General features: G+C 41.7%; 1 protein-coding gene across 1 annotated transcript; it reads right to left on the reverse strand.

The window, feature by feature from the left end:
* Positions 1-426: 426 nt before the first annotated feature.
* Positions 427-5,793, reverse strand: YEATS4 (YEATS domain containing 4). Its single transcript, XM_063396494.1, has 7 exons — positions 5,635-5,793; positions 5,415-5,534; positions 4,813-4,879; positions 4,628-4,722; positions 3,128-3,220; positions 2,963-3,050; positions 427-1,008 (listed from the first exon to the last, which is right to left on the reverse strand). Exons 1-7 carry the CDS (start codon positions 5,683-5,685, stop codon positions 839-841), a joined length of 684 nt encoding a protein of 227 aa, XP_063252564.1. The 5' UTR covers positions 5,686-5,793; the 3' UTR covers positions 427-838.
* Between the last annotated feature and the right edge of the window lie 10,126 nt (positions 5,794-15,919).

The raw sequence follows: 15,919 nt of genomic DNA on the forward strand, positions 1-15,919 counted from the left end.
AGGAATTCATGGAAGACACCTCTTGAGGGAGGGACACTAGGCTGGAGCAGGGAAGAGTGAGAGGAGGAGGAAGTGGCAGAGATAACATTTGATGAAGTGACTGCAATACAGTACAAATATGAAAGGAAATCCTACAAAGCAGTACCGGAATAATTTGCTGCTTCTGAGCACAGTTTGTAGCATTGATGCATTTATAAGTGTTAAAGCATATATATATTGGGGCTAGAAACTCTTACCTGTAGATATACAAGCTATTTAAAATCCTGTTTTCAGAAAGTGTTTTCACTGTGCTGATAACAGAGACATGCCAAGAACCACTGCAACTAGACTTAACTTGCATACCTCTGTATTAAACCTCTGCTTTAAATCATGGTATGCTACTTATAGTTGTTCTTGAAGCCCACTGCCGGACAGAGACAAAAAACATTAAAATTAAAAAACTGCGTATTTTATTTTTAGCTTTAAAGATGCACCTCTAAACAATAAGTAGAAAAAAAAGTAAAAAAAAGTAAACACCAGCATTTTGTAAAATCACATTGAACTAATACAAGACTTAATACAAAGTTTTCATACACAACTCAAATGCAGTTTCCAAAAAAAAGTACTCTGGTCTTCAAGACCACTTCCACTTGAAATAAATCATTAAGTACCCACAGATTTTGACTATAAAACAAGGATACATTCTTTCTTTTTTCTTCCATTTATGGAGTTGATTGCCACAAACTTCAATCATTTGCCAGTGAAATTCTCATAGTCTCAGTTACAGAACTGAAGAGAGCTCATACAATTCCATGACTGAAGTCTTTCCATTTTCAGAGCACACTCAAGTCAGCACTTGTCACATATCTTTAGACTGATCATCTTCTTCAAGTTTTCTGATTTCATTCTTTAAACAGTTGATGGTTTCACGACTTGCTTTTAGTCTTTCTTTAAGCTCAGCAATTTCAAAACTAGTCTTCTTTTTGGCAGCTTCGAGCTTCTCCCTGGTTTTCACTTCAAGATCTGCAACTGTGGTGGCGATAAAAAGAATATATATTGTAAGTACCATGAAATTTTCTTTTTTGAACTTAATTGAAAGAGTAATTTGGATAGTGTGTGTCCTGAAAACAATCTGTTACTGTTAGCCTTAGAGATTCAATGTTTGTAATCAAAATGGTATCCACATAAGAATCTGGATTAACAAAAAAAAAAGCTTGTTTTGCAGCCACATTCAGCCCTCAGCCCATCAGTTTTGCAGATAGTTACACAATTCATAAAATAATTTTCCACAATTTTTAAGATTAGGTGAGGAAAAAAAACCCTGACATGGTGACAGCAAATACAAGGGAAATTACAGAGAACTATGAATACGTGGAGGCCAGTGACAGCACATGAGGCCACAAGCACAAACTGAAACATGGGAGGTTCCCAGAGAACTTCAGGAAACTTTCACTGTGAATGTGACCAAGTGGTGGCACAGGTTGCCCAGAGATTGTGGAGTCCCCATCCTTGGACACATTTAGAAGCCACCTAGACACAGTCCTGGGGAACCAGCTGCAGGTGGCCCTGCTAGGGCAGGGGATGGACAAGATGCATCCAGAGGTTCCTTCAAGCCCCCAGCATTCTGTGGTTCCTTCTCCATGTATTGTAACCATTTCCTATGTCTCACTGGAGTTTAATTCTACGTGTGTGAAAGCTTTGGTTATGCTGCCCTGCTTTTACGAATATCTGACATCAAGTATCCTATTTTTTATTATTTTTTCATGCACAAGTTTTAGGACAAAGATGGTAAAGCCAACAAGTCTATGAAGGCTGCAGAGGCCACTCATATCCCATATATTACATAACTGTGGGCAGTGGCAAATATTATTTGCTTCATTAGCACATTTTAAGTAAATATTTATACAAAGAAACCACACTGAAAGTTTCTACCTACTCTCTGGAGAAATATCAAAAAAATTTAAATGAAAAAAGTTTAAACTTGGATTTTTTTCTGAATCATATTATTCAACATTTTCTAAACAAAAACTATAACATGCAACAGTAACAAAAATCCACCTCAAGACTGGCTGAACTGAGGCAGGAAATACAAGCAGCTCACACATTTACACAGCCAAGCAAACAAGGCAAATAGGAACCCTAACTCTGAAGAGCTTCAAACTCATAATCACTCACCACTCTAAGCTCTAGGTGTTTGCTTTCCAAAAAATACCTGACATTTGTTGCTGGGTGAACATAAGGTCAGATGAGGTGGACTACAACGGATTAAAGTTTGTAATTAATAGGGCAGGATTTTGGTTCAGTAAATACTATATCTTCTACTCTCAGAAAGCAAATAAGAGATGAAATACAGAAGATCAGAATAGAAATAATCCCTAAATACAATTTATTATTACAATTTATGAACCAATGGATCTAATTTAATATCCTTAGTTCCCTTAATATTTTTGCTTATATTTGGAGACAAATTGGATAAAAGTTCACAAAAATCATTATGCTGTACTGAAGAAGTATGTTATGGAATTACACACAGTTAAAGAAGTAGAAGGGAAAAAGAGCTTTCAAACACTACTCTGTATCCACAAAGGGTTGCTGCTTTAACTTAAACATCACTAACTGTTTTGTACTTCAGGCCTCCAAGTGTGACCTTTGCACGCAGTGCTCAACAGAACTGTACCAGAGGGTGGCCTTCATTTATTCTCTGTTTTAATTCATTCTAAAGATGTCAGACTAGGTGTAGTTCATGCCATCACTCTTCATACCAAGTCATTCCAAATTCACTTTTTTTTTAGCAGTCACAGGGATAAGAAAATCCAAGAAGTTTTCAGGTAAGTATTAACACCTCTGCAAAACTTGGAGTTAAATTTAATACAAAATTATCACTTCTTTGCAGCATCCAAACCCATTGTACTGTTCCAGCCCAGAAAAAAAAAATTCAACTATTGTTATTTCTAAAATTAAAACACTTTAATTTTCAACTTACACTCTGTTTCATGTTTATAAGCACCTAGTGTTAGTTGACGAGACGTAGTTAACAGCTGCTGCATCATCGCAGTGGGATCTTGAAATATCTAATGAAGGAGAAGAATACATGGTATCAGTAAAACTCTTCAAAATAAAGTGAGGATTACATTAGGAATGTTCATACCATTTCATCATAGAATTCAGAAACTACAGTTTTCTTCCCCAGGATGGCATTGGTATCCGACTGAAAAAGCTTCAGCAAGTGATATAAAGTTACCTATGCAAAGACAGAATTTTATTAGCTTGAAAATTGTAGGGAATAAGAAATCTTGTTCTAGATATCAACAAGTAGTATTTGTTCCTACAAAATAACTGTATAGGATTTGAAAATGTTTTAGGAATGCAAATATAAATGTCACATAGCTTCAGCAGAATTACTTTAACATTAACTGTTAAAACATGCCAATTAACCAAAGGCCTCTTGAGACTAAAAATGTCTCGGAAAGTGGTTTAGGACTGGTACACAAAAAATACTAGTACCACCTTCTCTGAAACACTTCCAAATGGGTGTTTTAATTCAAAACGACTTTCTCAATCAGTTTTAGAAAGTGCTTTCTGTGACCTTATCCTCTGCCCCTGAGAAAACGAAGCACCAGGGAGACTGTGAATTGCTTTTCACTGGATTCTCTCTTAACGTGGTTCCTCCATCCCTGCACTGCAAACGCAGGGTGGGGAGAGCACTGGAAGCCCCCGTGCAGCCCCGAGGAGCCACTGCCCACCCGGCTGTGGCCTGGGAAGAGCACGCACAGCACACGCTTCTCCCCTCCACAACCAGCCCAGGAGCGGCGGCGGAACGCAGCAGTACCTGATCCCCCTGCTGCTTCCTGCAGAGCAAGAACGTGACAGGCTCCAAAACAGCCCCCCAAGGGCAGCAGCAAAGAAAAAACACCCAACCAGCCTCAGCACAGCTAGGTCGAGCTGTGAACGGAATTAGTGCAAGTCAGGATGCTCCTGGGCCCAACAGGAACACCCGCTGTCACCAACTGCCACGTACCCAGGAAAAACACAAAATTCAGCTTTGCTCTCTTTTAGCAAAAAAATGGATCAAAAAAGGATTGCTCATGTGACAGAGGGAACTCAGTCCTTCCAGAAATAAACATCCTTCTATGATAAACTCCCCCAAAATAGAGTAATCAAGTTTCCTACCTGAACCTGCATAAACAAACCTACAAGATATGTCTAAAACACAAGAATGGAAGAAAGACATTAATTCCAGCACTTTATGCAACTACAGAGTTGCTTCAACCTGGTCCTCTTAGGCAGACTCATGCTAGCATAGCAGCCCTGCTGCTTTTTGACTGATTTTGATCTGACAGAAAAAAACCAAAACTTAAATATGCTAGGACTTGGAAGTTACGTGAAAGAGCATGTGCTCAACCCAGGTATAGTATGTAGTCATGAATCAGTAAATGTCAGAGAAGCCAAGCACAGAAAAAGCACTCATGAATACCAGGAGTGAAGCACATAAAGAGGAAAATGTGCCCAATCCTTAAAATAATTTTCTACAAGATCAGACTTTTATTACTCCCACAGCCAATGAGACTTACTATGACCAGCAATTTCCTAGAGCTGTAGACCATCACAATTAATTATTTAAGCTTTGTTAAAAGTTCAATGTACTTACAGGTCTTTCATTTGGATCAATGAAAAAAATCTTAATGATTATTTCAAATTCACCCCAGCCCGTTTCGGTGATTTCATACGGTGGTTTGGTAACAACTGCAATAGGCAACATAGAAGTGTTAATCCCATGTCAAAGCTGGAACAAAAGCTCAGTTCTAGGAACAACTGCTGAAATGCAAAACCCACCTCTTAAAGGATTACCGTAGCTTTCATGCAACTTGAATTGAATTTTTTTCACATATGCAGACATGTCCTAAAACAGAAACGTTGTTATTTCTGATTATTCAGCACACCAAGCTACTGTTCAGTCATCTGTCCTACATGCCTACTTTCCTTCTGGTTTTAAACAGCACTTCCTCCGACTTCAGGCATAGAAGGAAAGCAAAACGGTAAATCCAAAACATAGTTCTGGCACCCAGGGCTGTCAGTATTTTGTCCCCAAGAATGTTCTCCAGTCTCCCCTAAACTGGAAAGCTCACTCCAAAAAACATAAATGGAAGCATGCCTTTCCCACGGCTTTCCTTTTTGGAAACCCAGCACCCTATGTGTTTTCTCTGTCCTTTCTTCGAATCCCGTCTTTTCAAAGCCCCATGTCCCGGTGCCGCTCGGCTGGAAAAGACCTCTGACTTCACGGAGCCCAACCCTGAACCCAAGGCCACCACGAAGCCATGACCCCAAGCGCCACATCCAGAGGCGTTTTGCGCACTCCCAGGGAATGCAGTTCCCCGGTTTCCCAGACCGCCCGTTCCAAAGCCCACCCCGCCGTTCGGGAAGCGGCTCTGCCGTACCTCGTTCCGGTACGGCTTCACGTACACCGTCCACTGGTGAGTGTGACCATCCTCCTCTCTCTTCTTCCCGAAATACCGCGCCACGTTCCCGTACACGATCGGCTTCACGATGGTGACGCCCTTAGAGAAAAGGAACACAAGCGGACACGGCGCGTTCAGAGAGGCGCTGCCGCGCCGCCCCCCGCGGCCCGAGCCCCGCCGGCGCCCGCCGAGGCCGCACCTTCACCCTGCCGCCGGAGTCAGGCCCGAACTCTGCCATTCTCTTGAACATATTGCCCGGGGGCGCCGCCCGCCGCCTCCGCCGCCCGCGCCCGCCCCGCCCGGCCCCGCCGCCGCTCCCGCCGCCGCTGCCGCCCCCGCCCCGCGACCGCCATCCCCCGCGGCTTCCGGGGCGGGGCCGCGCCGCTGCCGCCGCCGGCCGGGGCGGGACGGGCCGGCCCGGGAGGGGCCCGGCCGCGCGGCGTGAGGGGCGCACGGCCACGGAAGGAGCGCAAAGGGCGCCAGCTCCGCGCCTGGCACAGGGACACCTTCCACTGCGCCAGGGTGCTCCAGCCCGGCCTCGGAACGCTCCCGGTGATGGGGCATCCACAGCTGCTCTGGCAGCCTGTTCCAGTGTCTCAGCACCCTCACAGGGAAGAATTTCTTCCCAATATCAATTTTAAATCTATCCTCCTTCAGTTTTAAAGCCATTCCCCTTCGGCCTGCCACTGCCTGTCTTCGCAAAAGTGCCTCTCCAACTCTCTCACAGGCGCCCTTAGGTAGTGGAAGTCTGCTCTGAAGCCTCCCCGGAGCCCTCTCTTCTCCCGGCTGACCCCAGCTCTCTCAGGAGATGAGGCTGAGGGGGTTGTTCATTTGTGGAGCTGCTCCCTCTCGTCAACCCAGCTCTGTCTGTCCCTTCGATGGAATGGAGAACTCGCTGGACTCCTCTGGGGAGCTGCAGCCAAGCCCTGCCTGCAAACCATTTTCCAGAGCATCCCCCTCCCGTGGCCCCTCCAATCTCCCTCCCATCCCGCTCCCGTGGGACTCCTGGCAGACAAGACAGTGAACATCATGCCTAACCCTCTCCCAGGAAGCAAAAATGTCCTACCCTGTTCGTTCTATGAACTAGGTTATGTGAACAGCACTGCTCAGCTCTGAAATGTTACAGCTATTTTTATTAAAGCAAGTTGGCAAGACTGGCACCTGGGCCAGTCTTTTACAAGTGGTCAAACTCTTTCTTCAATGAAAATTTTTTTGTGGTTAAACTAACTTCTAATTAATAATTGGCTTCTGTGGAAGACTCTTCATTCCAGCAACAAGATGAACAAGAAGAGGAATGGTGCAGTTCCTAATCTAAAGAAACCTTTTCCTCCCATGTGCTCATGACTACTCTACAGATCTCCCTTTGGGAAGGCTGGGCTTGAACAGTTCTGCATTGGTTTTTAAAGACAGAGGTGTAACCAACCTTGATTAGTCTGTCAGAAAGAGAACAGAGAGCATCAGAGAGTTTTTAAGAGCATCAAAAACTTCATCAGAAGCTATCATACAAACCCTGTTACAACCCCATCTGGAAAAGAGTGCACCTTTCTGTTAAGAGTATGTAATAAAATGGGTTGGATTGGGAGGAACCTTAAAGACCACCTAGCTCTTGTTCTCGCCCTCGCCCCTGCTGTGGGCAGGGACACCTTCCACCAGACCAGGCCGCTCAGAGTCCCATGCAACCTGGCCTTGAACACTTCCAGGGGTGGGGCATCCACAACTTCTCTGGGAAACCTGTTCCAGTACCTCACCACCCTCACAGAGAAAAATTTATTCATAATATCAAGTGTATTATCTCTTGTTATAGAAAAAAAAAAAATAACTGAAAGGCAAATATGCAAGAAAAAGGCAAATTGGTGTAAACACCATGTGCCCCAAAAAAGGCCAGAGACTCCTTAAACAAATTTGCCAAAATAAAGGTAGAGAAAGTATTAACTAGCTGTTGCAAATGCCTTAGGGGGTTAAGTAAGATGGGAAGGGAAAAAACAAGACGGCAAGCAGTATCAGCACAAAAATGAGATTAATATAATCTAGCTAAGCAGAAACTCAGGCAGCAATTTCCTTTTGAAACCCCTGGAGCAGGGGAGCAGCAGCATAGACATCCTGTAAGAAGCGCAGGAGCAAACACCCCAGACAGATCCTAGGAGGTTTTAAGATAAATCATGAAGAACTCAAATGATGCAGTTGCCTGCCCCAGGACAAGACTGAGCTTCCTATCAGGCAGCATTTTCCAGTCTTTCTTGCTATTTTGCTTTCTTGTGCGGCCTTGTAATGAAGTATGGAAGGCTAAAACACACCCACACAATTCCCAACCTGTTTTACCTATAAATGTATGGCCAATTATAGAGATATAGGTTGATTAATTCCTTTTTTAAACCTGATACAAAGATTTGTTCACCAAAAGAATGGTTAATGGATTTATTATCTGAATATTCACAGGCTTGAATTTTATTACCAAGATGGAAGCACATTTAAGAAAAGAAGCGGCAGAACTAGAGAAACTGGCACTGGACATGTGCTCTGTGCCAGTTAAGGAAATAAAAGAAATCATCTCAAATGGAGAAGGCTTCAAGGCAGTCATTGAATTTCAGAGGCAGATTGTGGGTATGGAGGGAAAATCATTCTTGGAACATGGGAACATTCTTGGAACATGGGAACATTCTCGGAACAATGAGAAGAATCTGCGTAACAAGATGACATGGGAGAGACTGGAAACGGATGGGACTGTTTGAACTAGACCACGTTAGGCAGATTCCTGTCTGTAGCGAAGGGCTGGGAGCACCCTGAAGAACATAAGTGCTGAAATCTGCTTCTACCAACCTGTTTTTGAGAGCTGCTCCACATAATCTGCCACCACGCTGTAACCATCGAGCCCAGCCTCTGTCCAGGTGTGCAGTTTAGGTGAAATTTCTTCCTATGCCACTGCTGCGAAAGGAAAGAGCCACATCCAGGGAGCTGGCTGCTCCTCAGAGCTGAGCCCTTCACGTGCCAGCTGTCAGATGGCACATGCAACGCTGGATACTGGCATACACAAAAAATAGAGAACCACCTCCAACTCCAGATTCTCGGCAAAATTACCAGGTTTGTTGGCATCTTTACCCAGATTAGGTCATTGCAAGATTTAATTCCAGAATTGTGGGGTTAATTTTCTTTTAAGTTTGAAAGAGGTGGTTACATTTTATTCCTTGTAAGGGGACATATACAGTCTCACAGCAGCTGACCTTGCAGAAGTGTCAATTAAGACTTTCCTCAAACTTCTTCCAATCCTGGAAAGGACAAACTGAGTAGGGGAAGAGGCCACCTGCTCCAAGATCAAGTGCAGCTGGAGGTAGCACAAACCTGGCTCCAGCAAGGAATGGTATACCACCACCTCTGTTACTAACCCTGATTAACAGACTACTCATTTAATTTGATGGTCATGTAACCACATTACCATCAAATTAAATGAGTAGTCTGTTAAAACTACTGTTGGCAAGTTGCTACTTTTTCCCCTAAAGACTTGCATATTTAGAAACCTTCCCTTCTTCAGTAATATATCCAAATGCCTCACAGTTAAAAATCTGAACTAGCTATTGCTGTAATTATAACTCAAAAAAGAATGAGATGATAATATAGAGGTTTAAGTTTTCTTTCTAAATTTTTTTTGAGTAACAGGCATAACACTAATTTTAACACGATAAATTACTTAACTGAATGGACCAGGCAGGAGATAACTTGAAATTAAGAGGGCACAGTAGGAATCCTACATGACAAAATAAGTTATTTTTCTGAAGCATTACTACTGCGAAATTAACACCAAGAATTTTTTCCTGTACTCCTGCTGAGATAGAAGCCAGACAGGAGATAGCTTTAATCTTATGGAAAATTTATACTTAGACAGAGAAGCTCAAAATACAGCTTTTTAGAGCTGCTAATAAAACACTAGCCTTCTCTGACTATTTTTATTCAAAGTACTTTATATACAAAAGAGGAGAACCCACCAAACAATTTAGACATTATTTTCAACAGCTTCCTCTGCAGGGTTCTGTTAGCCATTCCACACTATTTACCATTTTCAATACCCTTACACTACAGGTCTTTGAGCAAGTAGGGACTATGAACCTTCATCTTGCATATATTCCAGGCTAAAACACTTTCAGGAAAGTGAGAACTGCAGTTTTCATTACATATAGGCTCCAATTAACCTTTTGAGATGGGAGCCCAAGTCCCTTACACCTTGACCCTTGAATAAGGATTCTGTTTGTCATGAATGGTCTCTGTTTCTATCCCCTCCCACCAGTGTGGAGCTGTAACACACCCAAGCAGAGCCATGTATTTTTTAGAGAAGCACGGTCTGCAGATTGTAAAAGGTGGCAAGGGTAGCTGCCTGTCAAAAGAAGTAAATGGCTAACAGGGCAATGGGACACCAGTGAGCCTCAGAAATGAGTTTTAAGGGTAACCATTCTGAAATGCAGTAACTCCATAAAGCTCACTGCTCCTTCAGAGGCAAATGCTGCCTGTTCCAGAGGAACCCACCCATCTTCAGAGAGGTTTTAGAGATGCATTCCACTACAGGCAACATTTTATCTACCTGTGTGGGCAATATCTTTTTCCTGTGTCTTTAGCATCAAAGAAAGGTTTCTAAGCCTTAAAGTAGTTCAGTACCAGTGTATCATATAGGGAAACACACAGAGGAATTTGAAAGCAGTGCACTCTAAAGGCATTCTGCACTCAAAAGGCATTCACACAATAAACAAGGACATTTCACGAGCTGTAAAGGAAAATACAGCTTGTTTATTATGGGGAAAAGGGGAGTAAAAAGTGTCCTGTCCTCTTAAATTTAAGACACTTGAGGATTATTACACCTAGTTCTGCTGACAACGCAGACAGAATTAATGAGATAACTAATTAAGTGAAGAGGTCTAGAGATATTTTTTGATGCCACTAGATGGCAGAAAGAGCCCTTTTACAGTCCTAGATCACATCTACACCATTTTGAACGTACCCTTACAGGACACCTAGGGGCCTATCTTCACCACTAAGATGCAGGATATAAGAAAAAAAATCTACTTAATGACTGTCAGTGCTAAGTAGATTCATGTAGTTTTGGAAAAAAAAGTTCAGCAATATATGATTTTAAAACCATCTGTTTACACTGGGTCCTTTCTGTAAAGCTAAGAAGCCTTGTTTGAGATACAATTAATTTTACTTCCCATTTACACCAAGGGCACAGGATTTACAAGACTTCCAACAGTCTGATGGGAAGCAAAGTGCTAAAAATTTTATGCAAGTTGTTTAGAAGAGTTGCATAAACATGTTCAGATTGAATTAATTGAAAAGAATAGCAACCTTCTATCTGCAGCAAAGAGCTGTTTCTACTGGGCTGCATGGTTTTCACACTGTCTCTCCAGGAACAGAAAGAATGAAGAAAAAAGCTAGCAAAATGCTGATCAGTTCCTTGAACACCATATACTTTATTATTCAGCATTAAAAGTGTGAGCTGATCCGCATCTGTCTTCTGTATGACCCATTATGTGACACTATGTCACTCTTCTGATTCACTTCATGCTCAAACTCAGTCTTTAAAAGTCTGTCCAGCAGAAGAGCTTAACTGCACCAGCTCTTCTCCCTCCCTCATCCCAAGGACAGCACCGCATCTCTCGAGCTTGCAACACCCTTGACAAATGTGCTGCATTTCCCAGCTGTCACTCCACAGCACTGCTTCTGCACTTTTCAAAACCCCTCCTTTCTTCTCCAGGCTAACAAAGAAAATGTATTCCCACCTCATTCTCACTTTGGTCTCTCTGTTGTCTCTTTTGTACATATCCCAGCAAATTACTCTTCCTGGACACAGAGCAGCTTGTAATTTCCCCATTCCCAGCCATTTACTTACATTTTACAGAAGCCATCACTTGCTTTTGTATCTTCCAAGAGGTAAAATAGCTAAAAATTCAATGTGACAGATAAGTTTTCCTCCTTATGCAGTTCCAGTTCATCTGTCCATCTATTGCATAATAAAGTCTCCTGAGGAGCTGCAGCCTTACCTATACTCACAGAACATGAATGAGCATTAAATCATAAATTCTTCACTGTGTTTGGAGTACTCCTTGTTGTTAGTTAAGATACGTGCAGAAGGTAGTGTCATGCTTTAAGTACTTTAGGATATGCTAAACTCATTGTCAGAGGTGTTGAGTGTGCAGACTACATTCCTTTAACAAATATGCTATGCTGACCAGGAGGTTCTTTAGAAAAATGCTAACTTGGCAAAACTTTCTCAATTGACTACTTTATATCTAGGAGCATGATACTGCAGGCCTTCCAGGGGACTCAGCTAAACCCCAATGCAAAACAGAGGTCCTGGCCCCAGAATTATGAAACCAGTTTTTCCTCACCTTGAGTGTCATGATTTGTTAACAGTCCAGAATTTCAGGGTACAGACACTCAGGTGCCTGCACCTGAACTTCATGAAATAATGTTCGTAAGAAAGGCATCTTTGTGATTATGAACTACACACATACCTGTCTTCCTTTACTCAGTCTGCACTGGACAAACTTACCTTTCTTTTCTAGCTTCACAGACCTTGCTCTGGTTATTTGGGTATTTCATTTGCTTTCTGCTGCTCCTTGCTTTTGCAGCTTACTGTTTTTCCTGGACAAGCTGCAGTACTATGAAACTGTCTGAATGATGAATCCAGGGAAATTAAAAGGCAGAGAACACCACTAATATTCCAAACCTGCGCACCTCTTTCCAGCCCAAACAAGGGTTAAAAAAGACACTCCTTACTCAGCCCCTGCTTCCCTGAAGGTGCTCAAGATGTCTCACTTCCCCAGAGACAAATTTTTAAAACTAAAGCCTGTCTCTGATCAGTAACTTCTGTACTGACAGCAAATAAAGCAAAATGCCAGCTTTGTGAGAGAAGAAACTTCAGTATTGCTTTCAGTGAGGCTGGTGCAAAAAAGGTGCAGCGACAAAAGGGAAGACTTCTTTGTGTAAAAACATCTGGAGAGCTCAGCTGTGCCATTGCCTGGCACGCAAAACCCACAGCAGATGTGCACAGAAACTCCACAGCTTCCTCAAAGAAACAGTTCCTACAGTCCAGTAATCTCCCTCCAACTGCAGCTGGTGTAAGAACAGAAGGCTCACAGAAGTGACTACTTTAGGCTTCCCTGCCAAACCTCACAAATGCCTTCCACCTCCCTCTCCTCCCAAAAAACTAACAGCCAATAATATGGAGCACACAGTGAGGTTACTCAGCCAAGCACAGCCATGTTCAGGAACAAGTTTATCCTGGTGTGGGTGATTTTGGGTTTTTGGCATTTTTATCTTCTTTCCAACCATCAGAGTACATGACCGACGGGAAGAGTTAGCTCTCTTTGCTGATGTGGCAGAGAGGAAGCTTCTGCATCAGCTTCCACATTGCTACACACTGGAGACATTCCAGTTGGAGTGAAACAAGCAAGAACAATAATCTGAAGCCTGGATTCCACCAGGAGCTCTCCCTCCAGCTCACCTGGGCCTCTGGGCCTTTCAGTCTGCAGCAGTTATTAAGAAGACCCTGAAAGAGGTTGGAGACAAGGTTCTTTAAAGCAGAGCTGAGCAAGAACATTTTCCTAGTAAGTGTTATCAAATTATTTCTGTGTCTGCAAATCAAAGGATAGTACTTCCCCTAGGGAACTGTCATGGAAGAAAATAAACCCCATACTCGTTACATTACCTTCCCCATTCTCCAATACCATTTCAAAGCGTACCTTGATGGTCTTGTGTCCTGGTTAGTTGACCTATGCTTGAATACCTCCACAACGAATTCATCCATGCACTACTGAATCCTCACTGTGTTTATCTTAGAGTATACATCCCATGTTTTGGGGGACAGGATGCTTTACACTTGTCTCACATTTCAGCAATTGGAACTGCTGAACACCCTAACCTGGAGGAAAATTGCAGGAAGATACTTTCAAAATCAAGAGTTTGCAATGATTTTCCCCTCTGCTCTTAACCCATAAGGCAGTCTAGAGTCCCCTGAACCCCACCAGCCACAACCCAACACCATTTCCATCTCTGTCTGAATTTTCACTTGGTCAATGAAACCAGGCTACAACACACAATCACATTAAAAACTCAATTGTTACAGTGAATTCTGACAAGATACAGTAAATTCTGTGGCCAAGTTGGCTTTCCTATCCTATTACTGCTTGCTAATTGGACAAATAATGTCTGAGCCCTTTAGTGTAAGTGAATGTTACTTCCATTATTGCATGTTTGGAGCACTACCCAAAGAAATTCAGGTTCATTTTCTAATGAACAGTTCGTTTCCTTTACAGAGACCTGTACAGTTACCCACTGGGTTTAAATACAGTCACAAATCTTTTGTTCTTCCAAGCCAACCACATTAAATTTTAGACTTGTTTTTGAAATTGTAATTTTTTCCCAAATGAACACCAGCATTCTCACATAATCTCACCACTGTCAAATGGCAGAGGTTCATCAAAGGCCAAAGGTGGAGCCAACAGCACAGAAAATGATCCCAGCAATCTAAGCTGGTACAATGGATCTAGCTCATTTTGTGCCAGAGTGAATGAACTTTGACAGCTGAATGAATTATGGAAGTTCACCACTAGAATGGCACAGTATGGCAATGCAAGTGGCTTTGTGTATCTAACACAGATGTGTTTTACAGAACACACTGTTCTGCTTTAGCAGTTAAAATGTTTGCCTGTGGAACCCCAGTATCAAAAGGAGTTTTAAATCATCAGAGGATGGATACTGTCACTGGTACCAAACCAATGTTTTGCATGAAATGAGCTGACAGCAGTTCAGCCTGCCACACAGCTGTTTTACAGCCACTGTGAGTGCATTTAACACTCACATGTTTTGCAATGATTGACATTTGCCAGATGTAGTCAAAGAAACCAGATTAAAAAGTTCTATCATCAGTGGTTTAATGCCTCCTATAGAGAAAGCCTGCAGCTCCAAACATTACTGCACCGAGTCTGAAAATGTAACTTTAAGAGACTGAAATTGCTTTATGCACATGCTTGTTTTATTCCCTTTAGGTAACACAGTTCATGTGGGTCACTGTAATTTACAGAAAAATAAGGTTAGCTTAAAAAGAAGTCTCCACTTCTCACTGGCTGTCAACTCTGCAAAATGTCCAGATAAGGACAAGAATTAGCATAAATTATTTCTAGATTCAGAAGTAATTACAGCACAGAATCTAGCTGTAACTATCTTAGAATGTCCACCCTCCAAGTTTTAATGTCTGAAAATCTGAGAAGTCTGGCAATAATGACAATTGCAAAGAAATTAGACAAGCTGAAATGAAGACAGACAAAAGTACTTTTTAATATAAAAATGGTCTTTATTTCTTCAATACAAGGTAAACTACTATTGCAGTTTAAGACCAACAAAAAAGTTGGACAGCAAATTGCTTAACAGTCTCCTAAAGGCTGAAAAAAAGAAACCTATGAAAGCTAAAAGTTGTGCAATATTTCAAATATAACATCTAAAAAAATGAAATTATCCCTAAACTTACAGATAATTTAAGTACCTCTGCTGAAAATGTATTTAAATCCACATTTGCTAGGATACCATCTTACCTTGTGGAGAAATGTAGGTCTCCAAAACCTCCAGTATTCAACAGACTCTTTGGCCTGCCAGCATCAGGGAACTGTTTACTATATATATAAAATCCTTTGGAGTCAGGCATTCTGACAGGCATCCATTTCCTTACATTTTGCACTGCAATTCTGCATTCGAACTTGGACAACCCCCTCCTGTATTTCAAACCACTTCTTGAATATTTTACTCAAATATCCTTGTGCAAAACAGGAACCAGGAAATGGAATGGTACAGGAAGACAATACAGCCTTTTGTTTAGAAAGTCAGCAGTGCTGGTAATCATCATAAAAATGTTAAAGTTTACCAAATAGGAATGTATTTCACCTTTAAAACACTTGGCTTTTTTTTTTTTTTTCCTTTCTTCATTATTTTAAAAAAGGACAACTGCAGTAGTAAGGAATATGAATTTGCAACCACTTATATTTATAAAAGCACACACATTCCTCATTTTCTTACATCTGAAGATCAAAGGAATGTCTGTTTCATAATGTGGTATATAATATGCACAGTTTAAAATATTTTCTATTACAAAATACTGTGTACAAGAGGGTGAGGCTGAAGTCTATTAGTTGAATATACTCTAAAGTGTTATTTCTGAAATCATGTAAAAATCACATTACATGGTATGAATAGATGGGAATTTTTACAACTTAAATGCTCCATTCCATCAGGATCAAAGGTATACTGTTTAGTACTTTCAAGAGACTTCTGTAGAATTACTGTATTTAGAAGATTTAAGCACAGGCATAGGCATCATCCCAGAACCCACTGCAATCACTGGGGCTACAGAAAGGGTTCAAGAATTAACAACCGTATCATACACAAATGGAATAAGGAGCTTTATCATAATTTGTCCCACATGGAGGAAAGCAAATCCCAAAAGAACATGA

Source organism: Prinia subflava, chromosome 4, assembly GCF_021018805.1.
Source record: "Prinia subflava isolate CZ2003 ecotype Zambia chromosome 4, Cam_Psub_1.2, whole genome shotgun sequence".
Lineage (NCBI taxonomy): Eukaryota > Metazoa > Chordata > Aves > Passeriformes > Cisticolidae > Prinia > Prinia subflava.

What these genes read in the sequence shown, in the direction of transcription:
- YEATS4 (XM_063396494.1), bottom strand. Translation starts at nt 5,685, where the DNA reads ATGTTCAAGAGAATGGCAGAGTTCGGGCCTGACTCCGGCGGCAGGGTG. An exon ending in TGAAGCCGTACCGGAACGAG is followed by an intron (nt 4,880 to 5,414) that starts GTACGGCAGAGC and finishes TTTCTGTTTTAG; the next exon opens with GACATGTCTGCATATGTGAA. An exon ending in TTGATCCAAATGAAAGACCT is followed by an intron (nt 3,221 to 4,627) that starts GTAAGTACATTG and finishes GTCTTTGCATAG; the next exon opens with GTAACTTTATATCACTTGCT.